This window comes from Phyllostomus hastatus, unplaced genomic scaffold (assembly GCF_019186645.2).
Source record: "Phyllostomus hastatus isolate PE091 unplaced genomic scaffold, TTU_PhHast_1.1 phas_contig_1, whole genome shotgun sequence".
In the NCBI taxonomy this organism is placed as follows: domain Eukaryota; kingdom Metazoa; phylum Chordata; class Mammalia; order Chiroptera; family Phyllostomidae; genus Phyllostomus; species Phyllostomus hastatus.
In genome coordinates this window covers 18,217,758-18,242,051 of record NW_025333498.1, presented here as the reverse complement: position 1 = coordinate 18,242,051, position 24,294 = coordinate 18,217,758, and the positions used below count along the sequence as shown (strand labels likewise).

General features: G+C 43.4%; 1 protein-coding gene across 3 annotated transcripts in view; it reads left to right on the top strand.

The window, feature by feature from the left end:
- RAPGEF4 (Rap guanine nucleotide exchange factor 4) overlaps positions 1-24,294 on the top strand; it is a 277,658-nt gene that overhangs the window by 43,133 nt on the left and 210,231 nt on the right. For 2 of the 3 annotated variants that reach the window (XM_045817903.1, XM_045817825.1), the window contains exons 3-4: positions 618-706; positions 14,635-14,781. In XM_045817903.1, the coding sequence (XP_045673859.1) occupies positions 618-706; positions 14,635-14,781 (236 nt within the window). Of the gene's footprint in view, positions 1-617; positions 707-14,634; positions 14,782-21,431; positions 21,793-24,294 lie in introns of those variants that run through there. The other variant, XM_045818158.1, reaches the window with a different exon arrangement.

Sequence of the window (24,294 nt, the reverse complement as noted above, 5' to 3'; positions counted from 1 at the left end):
CCTAATGCCTAAAGGAGCAAATTTATTTTTTTAAAAAAAGAACATACAAACAAGAAAATGGACAGTGCAAACAGTCATTAAAATTGTTAGGGTAGATTTTATTTTTTTAATCATTCATTGTTGAGTTTAAAAGGAGACATTCTATCCTAGAAAAAATGTTGCTTTTAATACAGGTTTAAGAAGTTGGAGTAGTGGCCTGGTTCTGTTGAGTCCAACAACCTTGTTACTAAGTACCCCATCCAGAGTAGTAATGTTCCAAGAATCATAACACAGTGAAGTGTAGTGAAGATCAATTGCATAGGATGTCACTCAATTCTTCTCAAATTCAAAGGACCACATACTCTTTAGGGTTATCGTCCCTTATTACTGCTCTGTGAATATGAAGAGGTATATTTAAATAGAATTTTACTTCACAGAATATAGAATAAATCGGATATATAGCCTTCTTGATAGATGAGGAAAAGAAAAATATGTCACGTTCTTGTGGAAAAAAGCAGAGGAAGAGTCGTAAGCTCAGCCAGGTGCAGGTTGCACTTACAATCCCCGTGAGAAACCATCAGGGTGTACAGGAAACCCAGCTCATTCTCGGCATAGTCATGATACTGTTTCCTTTTCAGTATTTCGTCAAGGTGATATTGGAACCAACTGGTATGCTGTCCTGGCGGGGTCTTTGGATGTTAAAGTGTCCGAGACCAGTAGTCACCAGGTAAGACCCCTTATTCTTGTTTCTCTTTCAAGAATATATTGTTTTTGAAAGACACATCATCCCTATGTCTTCTATCCTATCAAAATTACATTGTCAAATCCATTTCCTCTCCTCTTTCTGATACTAAGGAGTTTAGGTGTGTTTGATGACTGCCTTTATTAAGTTACTCAAGAAACATGCAAATTGAATGTCTTCTGGGAGTTGAGTGTGGTGCCAGGTGTTGGAACGTGAAATGCAGGAGCCCGGCACCCTCCCGGAGCTGCTGTCTGGTGGGAAACGCAGACGGTTCAGGTGCAGTGTGCCGAGTCGCTGTTGTGGCGGGTGAAACGTGAGCAAAGGCGGGAGGAGCAGACAGCCGTCCTGGGTGTCTCTGTAGAGCCTTTCTTCATCTGGTTTCCTGACTGTTCTGTGTCCTGGAAGTGACCCCCTGGGGCCTTTCCCGTACCCCGCAATGCTGGGGAAATGTGGCCAAGGCAGCCCCCGTAAGCTCTCTCCCCATTTCTGTACCTTATCTTTTCAAACATGGGAGGGCCAATAATAACATTTTCCCCCCTGAAGTGCAGCACTGGCTTCCTTTGTCTTCATTAGTCGCCTCTGAGGAGCGTGGCATCCTAAAAGATAAAACTTGTATTCTTCCCCCCGCCCCCACGCCTGCCCCACAGTACTTGTGAACATTTAAAACTGTCCCCAGAGTCCCCGTTCATTTCTGTGGTGACCCTCACTCCATCACTAACCCCCGTGGCCGACGTGTGCGGAACCTTCCCACTCGGAGCCAAGAACCTTCCCTCTCAGAGGAGTGGCCCCCACAGGCCCCCGTCAGGCTTCAGCATGAAAACGGTCCAAGTTCTCTATCCACATACTCAGGATTCAAGTTGGAAACAGGGAAACAGGAATCAACAAATTGTAAAATCAGAAAGAATTATCAAGACAAAAAAAAGAAAACAGTTAAAGGGACACACAACCTAGAGCTAAGCACCATGTTTAAGACAGAGCTCCTGAGCCTTGTTCACATGCAGCGCACCTCAAATGTGGGAAACACCCCTGACACACGAAGTGTGAGATTTAAGTTTTATGTACCTATTGGGGTTGTGCACAGCAACCATCTGGAAAATGCGGCAGTGTCCCACAAGACTGTTGGTGAGGTGGGCACTTGGAGTTGGGGTTGCAGTTACCTGTGTCACACCTGCCATTGCGGATGGTCAGGATGTTGGGCCAGTACCAAGTCCTGTTCAACCCAGAGCACGCTTTTCTGTGCATCCACACATGGAAGTTCCGCCTGAAACGGCCTGCAGTCCGGGCCCTGGCCCTGGTGGCACTGTACCTTGTCCCCTCTCTCACAGGGCCAGAGAGGCTGAGGTGAGAGGCAGGTTCTGATTCCTGTAAGCTGCCTCAGTTTCCCCATGGCACTGAGAGGAGCTAGCTAGTATCTCCTGCATGTTTGCCATGTGCTCGGCAGTGTTCTAAGCACTTAATAGGTGTTTGTTTACTGCTTTAATCTTCACAATAACCCCAGGAGGTAGGTATATTACTATTCTAATGTTATAGATGAGGACACAAAGGCCCTGAGTCATTAAATAACCTGCCCCAAGTAATGTATCTAGACAGTAGGGGAACTAAGGTTAAAACCCATGCAGTCTGGTGCCTGAACCTATGCTCTTAGCCACGCTCTGTACCATGTGACTCAAAAGAAACATGGGGAAGCCTGCAATGTCCGTGCCACCCCCCTTCTGCCATCTCTCATCCTTTCTGGTTACCCCATGTCCCTTATCTCTGCATGCCTCCCGCCTGCAGACTGCTGTCCCCGGGGCTCCCCTCTGGGCCCGTTTGCTCAGAGCTGCTCTGGGTGTTTGCCTTCGCCCGGCCTCACCCGTGCAGTTGTGCAAGAAGGGGCGGGCCCAAGGAGGATGCAGCTCCTTGCTTCTCCGAGTGGTTCTGAATGAGTGGTGATGGAGAGAGGGGAGGAGCTGAAACTAGAAAGGTGAGGAAAGAGGAAAGGGAAGAAGATGAAAATTGAAGAGGAGAAAGGTGAGAAGAGAAGGAAAAGAGAGGGAAGAGGGATGAGGAAAGAATGACAGTAATTTTAAAAGGCAAAGCAGATGGACCTAAGGGATGATGAATCACATCAGCTACGATGTGCTGACACAGCAGATGTTAAAAGCCAGTGGGAGGTGTTGATGGTGTTAAAATAGTGTTTGACCAGGGACTCTTGGAATAGTGCCCTGGACCAATTATCTCTCACCATGTGCTCCTAGCAAAAAATAGCTGAGTGACATTTTGTTATTAGCTGTGGGTTTTCAAAATCTTTTTAACAAACTTTTAATTGCAGATTTTAGTTGTGGTTTTGACCTCACACCCAGTGCCAACAACATTCCTGAACTGGAGTTAACCTTCTCTGAAGACCTCAGGAATTAGTATTAGCTTTATATCAAAGCTGGCTTCCTGCCTCCTCTGTGTACTGCACCCCACAATGTCCAATCAGGACATTGTGCAGTTGGTAAGACATAAGGATGATAAAGCATTTTGTTCTCTACATCCTCCAGCCCTCCAGAGAGGAGCCCAAGATAGCCAGAGGGCTCAGCCTTCTAGTCAGCGCTGCTGGGCAGGACATGCTCTTAGTCACATGGGAGGAAGAAGCGCAGGAAAAGGGGCAAGATGGCTGAACCTCCTCCCATGGCAAATGTCTTGAAAGTAAGAAACAAAACAGCGATTTCTACCTGAGCTGGCCTTGTAATGGGCTCTGGATCTCTGCCCACTAGTGATGTGACCAAATCAGGGTGATGGGTTAGCCAATCAGAGTAGTACCTGACATTAGGGTTCTCCTGAGCAGTGGAGTCTACAGGAAATAGAAAGGTAGAAATTTATTTTGAGGAATTGGTTCATGTGATTGTGGGGCTGGTGAATTCAAAATTTGAAGAGTAAGCCAACAGGCTGGAGATTCACATAAAAGTTGATGCTGCAGTCTTAGGCCAGAAGCTAGAACTCAGGCAGAATTTCAGCGCTGTGTTCTGGAAGCAGGGTTACTTCTCTGGGAAGGAAACCTCAAGAGAAGTCTGTTTGCCCTGAAGCCCACCCACATTATGGAGGGCAACCTGCTTTACTTAAAGTCTACTGATTATAATTGTTAATTACATCTAAGTAAGGAACTGGTTATGATGGTTGGCATGTAAAATTAACCATCATGTGCCCCAGGGGGAGAAAAATGAGAGTGGGTGCAGGCCGTGGGCGGAGAGGTGAAGAAAGACCAGGATGTTCTGTCCCCAGAGATTGGCGACACCGCTGCTACGTGCCTTCCCTGTGTCGCACTCACCGGGGGTTCTGGGCGCACTCACCGGCTCCATCTTTGGGTATCCTGGTCCTGTTTTACACCTGGGCTTGAAAATAGGCTCAGCAACATTAGGTGCAACTTTCCCTGGGCCACACAAATGTATGTGACCAAATGAAGATTTGAATTCAGGCCTGATGTACTCCGTATTTCGTGTTCTTCCTACTGCTCACACAGGAAAAAAAGGTGGTGGGGAAAAAAGAAAAGTTAAAAGAGACTACGAATTAAGGAAAGAGAAAGAGGCAGGGCAGGGTTTCTCCCTAGCCTACTTCTTTGTTGTCATTCTTCAAGTCTCTCCTGGCCCTGCCTGTCTCCTAATCTTAGAGTCAGAAGTTAGAGGGGATGCTGGTGATAAATTCTCCAGTTCCTCTCTGAGTTTCAGCCCTTCAGTGGGGAGTCAGCAGAGCCAGAATGGCGAGATGAGAGCACAAATAGCTAATGGCGAGCGAGCGCCCACTGCAGGCAGCTGTGTGCAGAGCACTTTACGAGCATTGTTTCACTGCACTGCCTTTCCCCACTTAGTGCGATCATTAGTTTCATTTTACAAAATGCCAAATAACTTGCCCAAGGTCATACAGCCATTAGGTCTCAGAGCCAGTTCTTCGTGGTCCTAGGGCTCAGGTTCTTAACCACATCGGGTATACAGTTGCCATCCAGAAGGAATGAATGTGGGGAGAAGGGGCTTTTCCCCTTACAGCTCCTCCAACCACTCTCTTGCGTTGCTGATTCCAGCTCAGAGCCCACCTTGCAGGTGTTTGCTACACTGGGGGCGTGCTGTTGGGGAAGGCCCACTCCTTGGGCTCGGCTGGACTGCCCCTGGGACGTGGGCCTGCCTTCTAGCACCTTTTAGATCAGGAGATACACAGCAAAATGAGCGTGTTCCATCACCTCAGAAGGCTTCCAGGTTAGAAGGTGGGGCAGAGAAGTGCGGGTGATGAGGGGGAGGCTGGGGTACAGGATGTCCGAGGGAAAGGTGGAACGGTTAGCAGGGGTGTGGTGGGGCATCTGGGGAGCTGAGAGAAAGGGGAGGGCCCTGATGTGGGCGAAGGGGTGGATGGTGATGACGTGAACTGAAATAAGGAACACGTAACAAAGAAAAACCTTCATAGATTCTAGTATACTGTTTTTACATCGTATATGTATTAGGTATTATTGGTTTAATGAGATTTTTTTCTGAACAAAATTACCATATTTCTTTTATATAGTTGTAGGAAAATATAACTATATATAACTTTCAAGAATACATAGAGTATAAATATTTTATTTGGCTCATGAATTCATATTACCTCCCTGCCTGTTTCAAAACAATATTGTTTTTTGTCCCTTCCCATCATTCCCTTATACTTTGTTTGCTCACTGGGTTAAGAAAACACAGCATCTTGCTCTCTGTGTGATTGGTTTTGGCATGTTGTTTTTGAAGTCTCTGGGCTCCAGGTTGAGGGTCACACATTTCTTGTGGATGGTGATCTCCGGGCACAGTAGTGGTAACTCTCATCATTACGGAGCGTTTCACTTGCATCCCTTTGTCTGAGCCATCCTTTTAGGTGGACACAGCTATGTTGTATTTTGCCCACAGGTGAATGAGTTGTTCACACCAGATGGCATGGCGGTGACCCACAGAGCTGGAAATCACAGTGATTTCCGTACCCAGTCGGTGCCCTCCTGCCATCCTCAGCAGTGGCCAGCATGTGCTGCCACTTGCCTGGGGCATCTGTAAGGGGTCTGCAAAGGCCATTTGCTCCCAGCTCCTTTAGTACTGTGGGTGTTGGTAGTGATGTGTTGATTCTTCTTTGCCCCTTAAATCACTGATGCCTAAGATTCCAACAAAGAAAGCCATTCACTCCACACTTGGGAGAAGTATGAAAATACAAACATCCCAGTGAGTGGTGATATAAGCTTCAGGCCCTTTCCTGGAAGAAGATGATAGAGAAAAAAAGCTGAGGGCTCATTTCCTAGCTGTGTCTGGGGTCAGCCCACCTGGTCAGTTTAGAAACACAAGCCTGCCAGCTGGGGAGGCATGACCTGGCAAGCCGACTCTGCCCCACCCTGCGGGTCCGCCTCTGGCTCTGGACAGTCCCACAGGGGCCAAAACCCTGTGAGTGCTGGTCAGAACCACCTTCTATCTCTCACACACAGTTGGCCAACTCTCTGTCCTGCTTCCCTGTCTTCTCTTTGCCTGAGCTTCCCTGCCCCCCAGTCCCAGGCTTCAAGTATGGACTTGATGGGGGAGATCAAAGGCTCTGGATGAGGAGAGGGACAGGGGACCCTCCCTGAGGAGCGGGTGCCATTTTGCTTTCATTTCTTTTGTTACCACCTGGAAACCATGTTTGTGCTAAGAATTTTGAGAAGTTATACGTAGGCTATTCTGTTCCTATGATTTTGATGTAATTTTAAAGACTACTATTCTTGCAAATATCTTCCTACAAATTATACTGATTCAGCTACTCCATACAATAAAACCTCCTTCAGAAACACTCTTACCCCATGTCCCTGTGTGATTGACAGAGGCGCCTCTCCCAGCCTCCCAGACACTCCTCCTGCCTTGGCCTTCTTTGCCTTATCCCATGAACTTGGAATGTCCAGCAAGGGGACCTGCTTACAACAGACTTCATCATCCCAACAGCCTGGCTCATGTCCTCACATAGATTTGCACTTGGCAGCGCAGAGCCTGTTAAGGGTTAATTTTTCCAGTTTCAGTCACACCTGCCCCTCCCTCCAGTCTCTCACCTAAGTCTGAGCAGAACACTACACCTTCAGATGCCCACAGCTGGACTCTGGCCCTCAAGGACCTGCCTGTTTGGGAACCTGCTCAATCCGGTGGGCTAAAAGTCAGAGATTTACATTCCCACTAGCAGGAATAGTACTATGGGTGAAAAGTGCAGATTGGAACAAATTATAGACAATAAGCTTAAAAGCAATGAATAGCTTATAAACTGCACTATATTAAGCAAGAATACCCAGCTGTGTGTTTCAGAGAGAGAGAGAGAAAGAAAGTTCCTGCTTTTCTCTGCAGATTTTATAGGTGAGGGGCCTTTTCAGAATGGTAAAGATTTAAATTCTAGAAATATATAAGATTTAAATTAATCAGTACACCAAAAAAAGTGTAATATGTTTCCAGTTATATCAAAGAAGAATTTCTGATAGCTTCTGGGTGAACAGAGGTTCATGCTACAAAATAGAGAATGGGATGGTATATTAATTCATTAAAACTTCTGCATCTCTTTCACAGTTGCTCATTTAAAGTAAATAAATACCTAATGCAAAGCATAGTGGTTAAAATCAGACTTTTGAAGTCCTCTGGCAATTACTGTGTGAATTTAGGCAAGTTAGACTACCTATAAGTTGGGGGTAGTAGCTCCTACCTTAAATGCATTAATGTGTAAAAGTACTTAGTACAAAACTTGGCATAGGGCAGGGGTTCTGGTTTTTGGTTTTGCTTTTGTCTTAAACTGTTTCCAGAAAGAAAACTTGATTGCCAGAGTGGGGAATGCTGTTGGTTGCAATGCCTGCAATGCTGTCATGTTATCACAAGAGGGCAGTGCTAGCATAGAAAAAGCCACAAATGTATTTGTGTTGGCAACGTCAAATTTAACAATATTGTTCAGCCATTTCCTGGGATCAGAGAATCTGGGCTGCACTTGGCCTTCCTTGGTCATCATTTTACACATCCTCACATCTGTCTCTCTGAAATTCTATGGCAATTTTTAGCCCAATTTTGGAAAAGGATCTCTTACTGGTACTCTCCCCAAAGTAAAATGTGCTTTTATGGACCCTCTCTTTGTCTCTACATCAAAGATATGTTTAAGCATTAGAGTTTTGTTTATAAGGTTTATAGGATGGGCACGTTTCTCCTGTATGTGGATCTCTCTGTATTTTTCTTTCTGTCCTAACCCGTCTGTTTCTTCCATTCACTCTCACCCCATTATTTTCAGACAGAGACAGTGTCATCATCAGGAAACATTTTCTCAACACGTTTATTGAGCCCATAACGCTTGAAATGTGCCGAGCCCACAGTGTCCTTTGTAATCTCTTACTACCTGTCTATGCTCAGGCCTGGCATTTGTCAGGAACTGACCAGGAGTTTGTTTAGCGCCCTGCATGATGCACCCACACCCTGTGGTTGGGTGTGTTGCCATGTAATTCTTCGTTTGGGTGGGTGCAAGACTGAGCCCAGCACAGGCCAGACTGGCTCTGCTGAGATCGGGCTGGCCTCCCTGGGCCAATTATCAGAATGCAAATGCCTGTGCATTCTGACCAGGCCTTCCCGCCGCCACCTGCCAGATCTTGGGAAACTGTGTCTAACACTTTGTTTCTAGGGAAGTGCTCTAAGAGTGGCAAATCTTGTCCTTGCTCTTTGCTGTTCTTTAGAAAGAAAAAAAAACACCACTTCATTTGGCTTAGAATTGTTTTGCCAGAATTGTGCTTGGCAATAAATCCTTTACTAAAACACCATATGCTGTCTGATGTCTTGACAAATTCAGGGATTAGGTTCCATTAAATTATTATGAAAAAATATGTGGAACGGTCAATAAATTTCAGTACTAAATTCAAGCTCATGAAATAAAGGCACCACTAAACTTAATGGCAGGTATTGCCTATAGTCCTAAAATAAAAACTGTAAACATGTTTGCCTTGTAAAAATTTGTGTTTTGGGGTCTATACACTTGAAGGACTGATTTGTTCCTTAATGTTAAGCCAACATGTATCCAAAACAATGACCGTGTTGTGGGACAGCGAACTCTTTTTGTGTAGTATGCAAGTGAGGTAAATATGTGTAATTGCACAGCAAAAGAAACCATTAACGAAGTGAAAAGACAATCTATGGAATGAAAAAAAATCTTTACAAACCATGTATCTGATAAGAGGTAAATATAAAAAATATATAAAGAACCCATACAACTGAGTAGCAAAAAACAAATAACCCAGTTAAAAAATGGGCAAAGGACCTGAGTAGATATTTCTCTAAAGAAAACATATGAAAGGCCAACAGGTACATGAAAAGATGCTCAGCAGCACTACTCTTCACAGAAATTCAAATCCAAAACACAACTCAACATCACCCCACACCTGGCAGGGTGCCCATTGTCAAAAGGAGGAGATAGCAAACGGGAGAAGGGGAATCCTCCTGCCCTGTTGGTGGGATTGTGAATCGGTGCAGCCACTGTGGAAAACAGTATGGAGATGCCTCAAAAAGTTAAACACAGAACTACCATGTGATCCAGCAAAGTGACTTCTGGGGATTCACCCAACAGCAATGAAAACACCACATCGAAATGATGTCTGCACCCCCACATTCAGAGGTAAAGAAGATGTGACATACACACAGTGGAACACTACTCAGCCGTAGAAAGCAAGGGACTCCTGCCATTCGGAACAGTGTGGGTGGACCTTGAAGGCGCTGTGCTAAATGAGATACACAAGAGAGAGAAGGACAAACCCTGAGAGGTCTCACTTATATGTGAAATCTTTAAAAAATACATAATAAAAAGATCAGATGCCCCTTGAAGTTATAGGACAATTTTAAAAAATCTTAATGTACTTATCACAGAGAATTCTTATGTCTATTTTATTGTTAGTTATTTTAAATTTCACCAGACTATAACTTGTTTAAGTTGGATTTTAGTGGATGCTAACAGGTATTATTTGCAAGGCACATATTTATTAGCTGGGATATCAGTGACATATAATCACTGGCTTTCTTAACACCATTCCCACTCTCATACTGCAGCGATGTTTGTAATGAAACAAGCAAATAAAATGCCTCATACCAGATTGCCTGCTTTAAGAAAACCCAGTATACCATAGTTCTGACATACAAAGCAGATAAATTATGGGGTTATTAGAAGCGGGACGAAAGGATTCTTTGATTTACAGCAGGATCCATCAGAAGGGTTCCTTTGAATCCAAGCTCCCCCCAGAGAGCTGAAGTGTTTTGCAGATCATTCAAACCACTTGACGTCCAAACTGGGGGTCAGAGAAACTTGGAATCTAAGTGTGGAAAAGCCATTGTTAATTGAAGATTAACAGAAAATGAATAGATTCTTTGCTATTTAAACAATAGAAAAATGTAATTTGCTTTTTAGAAATGTAGATAACCTATACATATACATACATATGGCTAAGCCAGAAATAATATTTCCTATTATTTATGGAGCACCTACAATGTGCCAGGAACCATATAGAACTCTGTGGATATATTATTTTATTTCTACCAAATTCTGCTAATCTTGTAAGAGAGATTGCTTCCATTTCTGACACGAGGCTCTGAGGCTCTGGGAGCATTCTACCCAAAGCCGCAGTGTTAGTAATCAGCAGCAAACAGTTTTCAGTCCAGGCCTGCAAGGCCGTGCCTGTCTGTGCTACCTCCCACTAAGCATGGAGTGTGCTAACTCTGGGTACCACCAGGCGAGCATCCCTTGCCTGATGCTCCCTGCCCCCCATCAGGGCAGCATTGTCGACATGTTTGTTCACTGACCCAATACCAACTCTTATGAATGGAGATAACCAGACCCCGCCTATTCCACTGTAACACATACCATGGCAAAAATTGTTCATGAGTTCAAGGCGGTGCCTTGCTGGGCAGAAGAGAACCTGGAAACCCCGTGGGAAGGAAAAAGGGGGTGCCCGTGGTGGAGGTGGGAGCCATCTAGAGGCACATTCAGGCAGTGCCGGGTAGGAGCTGGGCAGGAAGTTGGAGCAACATAGACCCCACGGTTTGCATGGCCAAGGACAAAGACAGGTCTAATAAGCGGTAACATGGTGGGGCAGGGCTTAGTAATTAGCAGAGTCTGGAAGCAGATCCACTGATGGCCATGGGCAGCCAGGTGGGCTGACAAAGAGGTCTGGCAACAGAAAGGTGCCAGAGAGGCACTGCGGCCCCTGGCGGGCGTGGGGGGGGGGCGGTCAGAACAAGATGGTCAGCCACATGAGAAGAATTAGGATACGAAGCAGGTTGTCAAGGCAGAGATGCAGAAAGACAGAAACTCAGTTTCTCCAACTGAGGTAGGAACTGTGTTACTAGAACTGGGGTGTGGGATCAGCGTAGGAAAAGCAGACATGTTGATGCGTCCTTAGTATTTGGCTTACAGTTGCTTACATTTCTCCTAGTGACTAAGAGGACTGGTGTCCCATGCTGGAACGGACTGGTCCTCTAGGTAAGGGCCAGGTGGACCCCGATGTTGGAACGGGAGGGTCAGAGGAGGAGCAGTGCCAAATGTTTTATATTTTCCTGGTGATTTGAACTTATTAAGTATTCAATAAATCTGTAAAATGGCCAATTGAAAAAGGAACCTATGCCCTGGCCTACTGGCTCAGTTGGTTGGAGCATCATCCTGTACACCAAAAAGGTTGCAGTTTCAATCCCTGGTCAGGGCACGTGCCCAGATTGTGGGTTCAACCTCCAGTTGGGGCACCTGTGGGAGGGAGGCAACCAGTTAGTGTTTCTGTGTCACATTTCTCTCTCTCTCTCCCTTCCTCTCTCTAAAATCAATAAACGTATCCTTGGGTGAGGATTAAACAAAAGAAGAAAATGAACCTATAAGGATTAAATTAACACTTTAATAGATTTTCCTATTGAGCCTTGGCACGAGACATTTAAATTTCATGACAATTTAAGAAGTATATGGGAGGTAATCAGAATAACTGGTGTCTAGTCTCAACTCTTCCACTAACTTGGCATCCTTTAGGCAAATTACCTACCATCTTTGAGCCTGATTTTCTTCAAACTATAAAAATAGCAATAATACCGATGTTATTTTAATACTACCATCAATAAGAATACCTGCAATTTATTAAGCATTTCTTTTGAGTCAGATACTACGCAAAGCACTTTAAATACACCTTCTCATTCAGCTGTTGTAAGAAGTAAATGTGCATCACAGTCAACACACCTGGCCCAGTGCGTGGCACACAGAACGACACACACACACGTGGAGATCCGCGTGCATACCGATGCACAGGAGGGAGTGCACTAGTAAGGGTAAGCATGTAATGAAGGGTTGTAGAGGGTAGGAGAAGGAGCGCTCCCGTGCACTGATACACGAGAGCGACCTGGGTCCGACTGGGAGGAGAAACCAGCTGGCGTATCATTGCTGTACTGTAGGTCATTTATACTCAAGAGCCCACCGCTCCTAGCTCCGTGTTCGCGTGGACCAACATAGGAGTGCTTCTGTCGTGCTCGACTCATATCCATCCGCTCGCATTTCTCCGCCTTCTGCTTACATGCCGAGCAACGTATACTGGTTCTGCTAAATGAGGAACGTTGGAACTTCAATGACATTATTTGATAATTATTTTCTAAGCACCTCCCAAGGCCCTGCCTGGGATTCAGACGCAAGTAAGACCCAGCACCCATGGACTATAAAGAGGGTGACTAGTGTTCAGAGTAAAAATATTCTCCTTGGGACCTTCTACTTCCCTGAGCCCAGTTATCCCAGGGCTGGCCCTCACCCGTGGCTGCAAATGTCCATTTTTAAATGTAACATTCTATTTCTTTTAAGCTTAGAAATACTTTAGAGACCTGCTTAGGTGTCAGTACTTATTTAATAGGGATTATTCAGAATGTTTTACTTTCTGCTCATTTGCAGATTCATGTTAGCGCCCTCCAGCCCAAGGTCCTGACCCGGGGCCTGCTCCTACAGGTGCAGCTGGCGGTGCTGACCGGCTGCCTTTCACTCTGGGTGCTAAGGCGCGGGTGATGGTACCCTCTGCAGGGGAGACCCAGGAAGAATGTCAACCTTTTGTCTTTCCTGCAAGGGCTGTTCGCTAGCAAGAAGATGGGCTCCTGTGACGTGCACATCTGTGATGTCTTTCTTGGTGTGCCTTTTGGTGACAAAGTACACGTGTCAGGGAGAGGCGGTGAGAAAGGAGAAGGCTGTTAAACTCATAAAAATCCACAACCAGCTCATGAACAACAGCTTGTCATTGCACTTCTGCATTATACTGCGTGGATAACTTCAGATATTTAAGCTATATGCAAAGTGGCAGGAGTAATATTTATGAGCCATTCATGTCAAGTTTTTAAATAAAAATGTAACACTGAAAAGTGAAAATTAGGGAAAAAATCCTTTCCGAAGGGTTCATGTGGTAACAGGAAGTAAGCCAGTGGAATTCTTAAGGGAATGTAATATATTAGAGAATTTATGAAAGTCTGCAATTTGTCATAACCCATGTTGCGTCTCTTACTAGAACTTGAAAATTACTCAGAGAGACCTTTCTCTCACTGACTATTGATACATCAGTTCTGGGGACATGTTTCTGACTGAATTTGTTGCAGCTGACTTTCTGGAAAAGTTATTAACAGGCTGTTCTTAAATTCTCCCCTCATATTTTATTCTTTTCTGAGAGGTTATTGATTTTATTTTCCTGAACACAATTTTATATGGTAGTATCTGTGCAGAAGCGATTTGCTATGGTTCAAGGAGCTGGATTCTTAGGGGCATGTGTCTTCATAGTGCGATTACAGAGTCACTAACTTGATCTTAGTAACTTTTGCCTATCACAATGCGTCAGATGCATGTGAGGAAAGCGGTGCTTCCTAAGTCAGAGACGTGCCCTTGTGTATCTTCCGTAGTTGGCAATGCCCTAAAAATTACTGTCCAGGTGATTGTGAGTGGCTATTTGTATTATTTGAAACTAGTTAGGATTAAATCCAAATATTATCACCAATGTTGCATGCAGAGAGGAAATTACTTTTTTTTAACGTACTTTAAGGAATGTTTAAAGCATTGATTGACAGCATTTTGTAAACTAGCCACCCTGCCTTGAATCAGATGCTGTTATTGCTCTGCTGTGGCTGCAGGAGGCAGCACCACACTGAAAGCTTGGACTCTACAGGCCGAGAGCAGCGGGTGGAGTCTGACTGCCTTACTCACTGTGTCTGTGAGGTCGGGAGCTGTGTGAATCCACCACTCTGGTCCTCAGGTTCCTCCTCCCTCCAAGATGGATGGACACAGCAGCATCCCTATTCCAGTTTCCTACTTAAAGGTTATAACTGCCCCTTCTCACTAAAAACCTTAGTGTGTTTTTAAAAGATTTCCCCCTTTCTTCTTAAAGCAGATAGTAGTCATATATAAAGATAACCCTGTCCACAAAAAGACTTACATGAGATTATTACTAGTAGCTTTATTCATAATGTCCCCAAACTAGACACAACTCAAATGCCCACCAATAGCAAAATGAATAAGCATGCTGTAGCATCTCCATGCAATGGAAAACTGCACATCAGTAAAAGGACAAAAAGCTATTGGTTCATGCAACAACTTGGATGAATCTTACAGATGTTATGCTGAACAAAAGAAGCCAGACATCAAAGAGGGCATGTTGGCAGATGCCTTTCACACGAAGTTCTAAAACCACCACCACACCTTTATCGTGATAGAAATAAATCAGTTACCTCTGAAATGAGGGTTTTATTAGAAAGGAGCATGAGGGGACTTTTGGGGGTAACAGAAATGCTCTCTCTCTTGTTTTGGGTCAAAACTTGTTGAACTGTGCAATGAAATCAAGTATGTTATTGTGTACAAATTATACTTCAATTCAGCTGAAAGACAACTCACCCATCTGTTAAGTGTTTCGTTTTCTGACGGCCAGTTTTTGGGCTTCTCAGGATGCGGTGACCATCTGTACTCTGGGAATTGGAACAGCCTTCGGAGAGTCCATCCTGGACAACACGCCCCGCCACGCAACCATTGTCACCAGGGAGAGCAGCGAACTGCTCCGCATCGAGCAGAAGGACTTCAAGGCACTATGGGAGGTGAGCCCCAAGGCTGCATGTCGGTTAGTGTGGCTGCGGAAGAGAAAAGGAGCTGCCCCACGGATAACAGAATTACAGCCAGGCCCTAATGTGGTCTGTGCTGAGCTGGGAATGGAATTTAATTTCAAAACTTGTTTTTGAAATGAGTGAGTGAAAAAGCCATTTTGACACAAGACATCCTTTTTTATTTTCTTAATTTAGTGCTTGCTCAATTTTCTGTAGTTTGACATACCTTATAATTATTTCTTGAATGACCATAGAGTGTTTTATGTGTCTCCTCCCTCCTATTCCACAGATGTATTCTTAACCAGGGAACAAAACACTTTGACATTTTCTTTTGCATTTTAAAAATCATCACTGACATGTTCCCTGGTAAAGTGGAATGAATGGGGTTAATGTCCGCTTCATTTAAATGCTTTCAAAAATGGCGTGCCCTGTAATAAGGTATGGGAAATGAAGGACCTGAAGATGTCTGGTTACTTGCCAACTTCCAAATGCATAGGTGGCACAGCAGTGGATGGATGCAACTGGTCCTGGTGGGTTTTGCATTTACTGCTGCTTACCAGCGCCCGTTAGGGCACTGCACTCGTTTATAAGAAGTACAGGGAATAAATCATCTTATATACAGTAATGGCAAATGGAGCACTTAGAAGGGCCCAGCTCAGCCTTGCATCTTTCACGCTCATGCCTTTTCAGTTCTTCAAGCTTCTGATTTTAACCTGTGGTTGTTCCTTATCTTTGTCCTGGGCTCAGTATGTCCAAGTGTTAACCCATCGAGCTGGCAGGCTCTGCCACTTGTCCCAGTGTGGCAAAGATTTTAAACTTGATCTAAAAAGAATTTTGTGTAATCAAATAGTTTCCTCCAGAGCCAAACAAATGACAGATGCACTAAGGGAGCAAACCTGCCAGTGAATGAGTGATGCTTTGCCTTGAAAGTCCTGCAAAGCCTTGGAGGGCCTTGGTAGTGAAACCTGTTACTTTTATTCTTGGCGGTAGTGAATAAATTGCAGGGTTACTTGTTTGAAATGTTTCTCTTAGAAAATATTAAAGAGCTCCCACCGTTCTGCAAAGTTCAGAGACAAAAGCTAGTTTTAGGCAAGCAAAGCTGAAGTAGGTTTGCATGAGGCATGTGTGCAGAGGTTTTCTGTCAATTAAAAGGGACCAAGCTCAAGGCAAATAAGCCATCTTTTTGGATCTTTCATTTTAAAAGGTAAACTGAAAAATTCTGTTCCAAAAAGGAAATTCAGAAAGCTGGTTTAAGAACAAAAACAGATTTCTACCTGTGATGTGTGTCGTTATAACTGCTTTTTGTGTGTGGTGACTGATCCAAGGTGCTGAACATGATGTTGGGGACATATTAAAAACTTATTTTAATTAGGAGCCCTTAGCGCTGTCAAGGAAGTTACGGAGAAGTGGATACTTGTGAACATTAAAAAACTATTTTTAAAAATTTTCAAGCCTATCAAAAAACTGGAAAGAATAATATAGTAAACACCTGTATACCCGCACTTAGTTCAGCAGCTGTTCACATGCAACCGTGTTTGCTTGGTGTTTGTTTTTGTGGAACCAGTTAAATGTGAATGACGGACCGACGACATTTCACCCTAAATATGTAGTGTGTGTGCCTGAAAAATTAGAATGCTCTGCTACATTCTGATAATACTGTTATTTCACCTATAACACTAACAAGGTTCAAATATCACCTAATATCACCTAGTACCCAGTCTGGAGTTCAAATTTCCCCAATTGTTCCCTAACATCTTTTATAGCTGTTTATTCCCAAATCAGGCTCAAATAAGGAAGCATATATTACATTTGACTGTTATGTCTAAGTCAGTTTGCCGGCCTCTCTCCCTCTCTCCCTGCCTGTCTTCTCTTTCTCTGTCTGTCTGTCTCTCTCTTTCCCTCTCCATGGCATTGACTAGTTAAAAAGGCCAGGTCAGTTTCTCCCAAATTCAAGGACTGTCTGGTTGTTTTCTCCAGTATCTGTTTTGTACCCCTATCCCAGGGATTCCTGTAAATGGAACTTAAGGCTAAAGACTTGATTGCTTCAAGCCAAATGATTTTGGCAAGAAAACATTAAAGGGGACACCGAGTATGTTGGGAAGCTCATTATGTCTGGTTGCCTCACCATTAGTGATCCTGGCCAAATTTATATTATAATAGTGAGTACATTTTAGTATATAATAGTGAGTATATTATAATGTAATAGTGAGTATATTTTAGGCCTGTTTTCCACAGGTATTTCCATTAGAGAAAAACTATTAAATGGCAGTATTGGTACTGAGGGCGGTCCTTGGTATCCCAAACCTTGCCACATGATTTTGCAGCTCCATGGGGCCAATCCCTCATCTTGAACCTCAGAGCATGATTTCTGACCTCCCCTGCCAGTGACCACGGTGAGCAGGAAAGGGTCGATAGAGGTCTTAGTATGAACTCTTATTGATGGGGGATGGGAATCTCAGCATGAGTAAGAGATTAGTCAGTATTTCATTTTATTTGCTTGTTCATATACCTAAGTACAGGGCTCAAATTAGGTGGTCAATCAACTTTCTAACTAAGAGAAATCTGTGTTAATCAGAAGTTTATTAATGTGCACACTTGTGCATATGCAGTACATGATAATCATAAGAAACTGTAAAATTCTAAAGTGCCTTACAAATTTTTTTATCCTCACTTGAGGACATGCTTATTGATTTAAAGACAGAGGAAGGGAGTGGGAGAAGCACTGATGTGAGAGAAAAACATTCATTGGTCGTCTCTCGTATGTACCCCGACCAGGGACCAAACATGCAACCTAGGCATGTGCCCTTACTGGGAATCACACCCACAACCTTTTGGTTTACAGGACAACTCTCCAAACAACTGAGCCACACTGTCCAGGGCCAAAGAGCTTCTTAAACAGAAAGGATTGCATTACGTTTATTCTACTGTTTATTCAGCAGACACTTTTGAGTATCCCCCATGTGTCAGGTTCAGATGCAGCAGCGAGCAAGACTGACAGGGTTCCTGCTCTCTCTCGGGGCTGGAGCTTCTGTTCTACTTGGAGGAGACAGAAAACAAACCAACAAGCCAGTGATGTTGTTTCGGAGTGCAATATGTCATTCTCATGAAATAAACTGTATTTCTCTTCTTTGACTATAGGCAATCCACTGATGGTGTGTGTGGCAGTAATCTACCAATAAAATGTTTGATAGCTGAATTCCTTGATTATGTCAAATAATAGAGTTTATATTTCAGCTATTCATTATACTGGTAAAAAAAATCTGTTAGCAAATCTGTCGGCCAAATACCAAAAGGCAAAGACTGTGAATGGAAGGATTGCGTAGCTTCAGCATTCGGGTGGAAGCGCTGGCGAGCCATGGCAGGAAGGAGGCAGTGGAAAGGGCAGCTGCATAAAGCCTCTCCCATCAGCGAAGGAAGGAGCTCAGAGTTAGGCCAGAGGTTCCAAAGAATAAAAATTAAATAACCTAGATCACGGGCCTAAATTTGCACGTTCCCCTCCTTTGATTATTTACTTTTGAGGATTGTCGTGGTGGGCCGATTGTGTGGCGAGCAACCTTGTATTTTGCTTTCTATCCTTACCTATATCCCTGCTGCCACTAAAAGGGGCTGAAGGATAAAACACAAGGACCAGGATTCTGGGTTACTTCTTCTCTCTCTGAAAATTGTGGTCCCTAATCACTAACAGGTAGCACGGTCTAAAAATAGCTCTTTAATAGGCTGAGCAAATAGTCTATTTTAAATCTTACACTTGAACTTCAATGGCAACACAAAACTAGGGAATCCTGCTTCCTTCCTTTCCTGACCAAGGGCACATTTCCTCGGCTCTCCACAGGTAGATCCACACTCCTCATGAGAGAATTCCATATGAGATTTTGAATCCTATTCAGTTTCATCCCAAATATTTCTTGGTTTATATTGTCTATTATGTTTTTGGTCAAATTAATGGCATCCAGAATTATTTTTAAAAATTATTGTCATAAATGTGACCAGGAGAATTATTTAGTAGTCTCTATAAATGCATCAAATAGAAAACATATTCCCCAAAATATAACTGGGGTAGCAGCTTGGTGCTTTCCTTTGTTCCCTATATCTTTTCTGATAAAAACTTCTTTCTTTTTTCCTCCTTTTCAATGTTCCAGTTGCCAATTTGCAGTTTTAGATTTGAGGGCACTGGGATGTTCCACCTTTAAAGTTAGATCGTATTTTCTTAGATTAAGTGACTTACAGGAAATTTATTGAGAGCTGGTCAATAATGCTTCCCTCTTTTTTTTATACCTTTTTGATAGTAGAACTTAATAAAATATATTAACTATGGTATAAAACACGTCACTTTTCAGTAGCATCTCAAGAGAGAGGGAGGGGAGAAGGAGGAAGGGAGGGAGAAAGAAGATGGTTATCTTTCTGGATTTTATTCAGAAGAAAAATAATTTGAAAGTCTTGGAATATCATTTTTAGTTCTTGAGACAATTATAATTTAAACTCTTTGACACTAGAGACAGTGTATAGCCTCAGTAAGGAAGTTAAATGGTGAGGCAGTGTAGGATTGGGGGTTTTAAGCCAGTTATTAATATTTGATCCAAGATTATGAATATTTATGATTGTCAGTGGCTCTTGGAATAAATAAAGGACTGATTTACTGTCCAATTCCATGGATTTCTTGTTAGCACATATAAAAAGGTTTCCAAGGGTTAGAACAACAAACAAGGGATTTTTTGTTTTTCTTCCTGACTTTCTCTGTAGTGTGTTTGCATAAGGATGCTTTCAGCTTTGCAGTGTGTTTGACATCTTTATGGGGACTATTGCAATACACAACATTGAATGAGGAGATGAGTCCAGTGCATTGCAGAAGTAAATTAGAGAGGCACTCTCAAACAAATCTGTGTAAGATGCTCCTGAGAGGACTTTGAACTAGTGGTCTACCACCTGCTTACCTGTGTTTCAATTGCATGAACATCCTTCTGGACAAAAAGTTTTCTTTATTATAAGCCCTGTTTTAACATGTTCAAAATAATTCTATATTATGTATGTTCATGAATAAATTATTTGAAAAATCAAAGACAGCAATAAAACTACAGTCTTTCAAAATAAAAGCAATATTTTAAATTTGTGGTCTGACCCATGTCAAAATAAAAGCTGTGATTTTTACCCAGAAACTTCTTGGCACACTATTACAATTTTATTTTAACCTGGGAAAATCATTTCACAGAGGATCATTGTTCAGATGTAATGATTTTTTAATTACTATTTTTATTTTTATCTATAATTGACTATAACATTATATTAGTCTCAGTTGTACGACATGATGTTTCGATGCTTATATATACGGAGACATGATCAACACAATGAGTCTAGTTAACATCCATCACCCCACATGGTTACAGTTTTTTTCTAGTGATGAGAACTTCCAAGGTTTTTTCTCTTAGCAACTTTCAAATACACAATGCATCACTATTATCTGTAGCCACCGTGCTGTACCTTCTCATGACTTACTTATTTCATAGCTGGAAGTTTGTCCCTTTCGACCCCCTCACCCACTGCCTGCCTCCCCTTTCCGTCCAGCAGCCACCAGTCTGTTCTCTGTGACAGGAGCGATGCCCGATAAAGTGAGCGTATTCCCCCAAAGTGCCTGCGGGCCTTGGTAACTATTGTTTGACCAAAACCCTGTTTCGTGCTCTATGGGTTATAAAGCTGAATGAGAAAAATAAGAAATTGGTTCATGTTTCTGTCTTAGAAAAAGAAATTGATTTGTAAGCAAGGGTATTTCAATGAATATTCTTGAAGAAATATTTTTACATCTTCGAGGATCTCTAGTGTCTAATTTTCAGAGTGCTTTTTTGTCTCAGTTCTACCAGATGCATTGGCAGTTGTGGGGCTGAAAAGCTTTTTAGTTATTTCTATGTACTGCCTCTTTGGACTATATAGGGAGAAAAGACCTTTTCCATTAATGATCTTCCAAGCCACTATGAGAATAGGAATTATTGAAACAACAGGAGCTTAGTCTTTGCTGATGTGCCTTAAAAACCATATTAGAATAATATATCTTTCAGAGGCATCTGCTCCTGCTTGAATAGACTTGATGTTCCTATCTGTCTTGGGCTGTCAGAAAAATTAAAGCCATATACTTAAAACATAATATCTCAGAACGTAAAAATCTCAGAGGTCCTTTGGGTGGGTTTTATTACTTTCTTTGGCATACAAGCAATTCCAGGTTGTTTCACTTTTACATCACTGTGAGGCTTTGTGGGCGGACTGGCACTTCAGGTGCACGCCAGTGGGCGTGCGGAGGGAGGACTGCAGGACCGTTGTCCCCAGATAAGCAGTCCCCCGCCTGCCTGTTGACGCACAGGGACCCACCCCTCCTGTGCGGGATTCGCTGGAGCCCAAAGGCCAAAGGCCCCGTTCCCTCCCAAGTCAGAAGCCTGTGCTTACTTTTGGGAACTTTGGATCTTGTACCATAGGGTTACTTCCCAGGCCAGAAATTTGCATCAAAAGGCTAAGAAAAATATATCCAAAAATAAACATGAAAGCCAAGACTTCATGCCAGGAACTCCAGCCACACACATCCTGTTGGCTGCCTCACTTGTCTCTCTCCTCACAGTTCTGATTCCTTTAAACCAAGCGGAAGCCTGCTTCGATGAGTTGGACCTTATGCGCCAGGGTCTCACTCCTCTGTCCTCAAGTTTTTCTGTGGAGTGACAAAGTGATTCGAATCCAAAAAAGGAATTGAAGTTATTAGGAGGGAACTAAAATTGAACAAAGAATATGTGTGTGTATGTATATGTACGTGCATAGGAAGTCTTTTCTTATTGCCTTTGACTGCCTGAGCTTCCCTGGAGAACCAGCAGCACCAGTTTCCTCTCTGTGGTCTGAGAGCCTCTGAACAGGAATCTGTACAGGCAGGTAACTGTCGGCGATGAAGATGCCGTTTGCTGTCCAAATAAAGGACAGATACTCACTGGATGACTGAGAACTTTAAGAGAAAAAGAAGGACGTATGCCCTACAAGGTCAGAATGGATTTTTTTTTCTTTAGTGGGGAAACATTACTTGTCACAGTTTGCATTTTGGCCTGAGGAGTTATACTCTAAAGCGTCTCTGGCTTCTCCAATTAGGTTCCGCTGGATCTGAATATGCACCACAGCACTGACATAATTTGATTTCATTTTTATTTGCAGTGTGTGGCGGGGGGCAGAGTGGCAGCTCATCTTTCTCTGGTTGTGAAGGTTATGTTTGTTTACCCTGAAGATCTTAAATGTTTCTAAAAGATAAAGTCAGTTGTTCATATCTAGGCAGAGTTACATTTATCACATTAATATTAAATATATGTATTTATCTGCTGATATACTTGAATGGCATATATTAAAAATAAATTTTGGGCAAGGAAACAGATTGAGAGTGATGGTATTTCACCCTCTGGGCGCCCAGTAGGTATCGTGCCTACAGCTTTCAGTCTGTATGAAGTTCTTAGTGTTTATGGGAACTCTGTTACATTATTGATGACTTGAAGTCCTATCGGCTCTGCAGCTATGATCTCACTATTTCTCAGAAGACAATCAGGGGGTCCGAACAGATCGAGGCTCTGCTGGCAGGTGCCAGGAATGGCCAGATGCTGCTAGGCAGGCCTGTTGGTAGGGTGCTGTAAGCAGCAGCCATTCCTCTGGAGCTGGAGTGCCTTTGGGTGTTCATTTCAGGAATGTGCATCGGGTACTCAGGTCTTTTAGGAGGTTTTGTTAACAGAGGTTCTGAAATTCCTCCCACTGCTGTGCGTTTGCCAGCACGCTGTTGACACCTCTCTCTCACCCTCTCCCCTGCTTTCATCTTGCAGCTGCCCTGTTCACCCTCTGGGCTAGCACACAGGGCTGCCTGCCTGCAAAAGAGCTGCTGGACTCAATGTTAATTGATGCCACTTTGAAATTTTCATTCTTAAGAAGCTTCTGTCATATTCAACAAACATACTTGGTTCCCACCCTGTGGAGGTGCAGAATGCACCATGTCTGTCTTTCTGGTTCTCAGTCTCATGGAGAAGACAGACAAGCACCGACGCCATTCACCCTGCTTGGTCTAATGGCACTGTGAGAAAGATCAGTGTGCTGAAGGACGTATGGGGGCGAGCAGGGAGACTCATTTCCACTGGGGAGGGTATCATTTCATCCGAAGACAAACAGATCTAGTTCTGAATTCTTGTGGCTAACAAGGCTGTTTTTCAGCTTCCTTAAAGGATTGGGGTCAGTTGACCAAATTACAGCGTTGGAGGCAGCCTCATCCCAAGGGACTGACCGCACAGAAGGGGCATGGCTTTCTCTCCCCACATTCTGCCTTCTCCTCCTGGGGGGCCCTGGGGGGCTGGGTTCTGTCCGCCTGCCCTCTGAGGGTGTCATGTGTTGTATTTCCAAGTGCCCAGCTTTGTGTTTTGCTTGTTGTTCAGTCATCATCTGGAGAAATCTGCTCTAAGGTTTTAATAGGTCCCCCAGGCAAAGGCAGTTTTAGTTGGGAAAACTTTAAGAACTTGAGGCTTTCAGAAGGAACTCGTGGTGTGGACTGGGGATATTGTTAAGCTCTTTATGTGTAGGAAGCTCTGTGGTCATGGGACTTTCCTGCTCTCATTGGGCCAAATTCCATTCCAAGATGTCTCCAGGCCGCCAAGGAGAGGTTAGGGCACAGTCACTGGGGCAGGGTATCTGACACCGAGGAAGGAGCAGCAGGAAATCCTGTGAAAAAGACAGCCGTTCTGAATTCCTGCTGTCTTGTTCTGATTGATCTCTCTGACCTCAACGTTTTGAGCTGTCTAGCCCAAGCCAATAAATGCAAGACAGACCTTCCAAAGGTTATTGATGTGGTCAGTGGTCTGGACTGAAATTCTGATCTATTCTTGCTTTAACCCAGCTTTGCTGGATGACTATTTGGAAAGCTCTCCGGCTTCCTGAGACATCTCTTGATAAAATAAAGATGCCTTTATTTTAATCCCACATTTCTGAGAACAGTGCTGCAAGTTAACATTGATCAAGTCACCAGGTGCCTGGTGAATTGAAAAATTTAGCACCCTTCCTTTTGGTTTGCAAATTCAAGAAGGCAGAGCCACCACTCATGTGAATGGAAAGGAAATGCATAGCACAACAGGTCATGCTGTATTAAAACATACTATTTCAAAGGCAAGAAGAACTTCTTGGTATCTTTCATCATTTATAGTTATAGTTCTTAAAACTAGTTTCACATTAAAATTACCTGGGAAGTTGTTTAAATTCCCATCTGTGGGCCCTCCCTAGACCAATGAAACCAGAATGGAGCCTGGGCATCTGTAGCTGCTCCTTCTTTTTCTTAAAGTATATTTTATTGGTTATGCTGTTACAGTTGTCCCAATTTTTCCCTCGTACTCCCCTCTGCCCGGCACTCTTCTTTTGTCTGGCAGTCCTGCCCCCTAGTTCATGTCCATGGGTCATGCATATAAGTTCTTTGCCTTCTCCATTTCCTATACGATTCTCAACATCCCCCTGTCTATTTGGTACCTACCA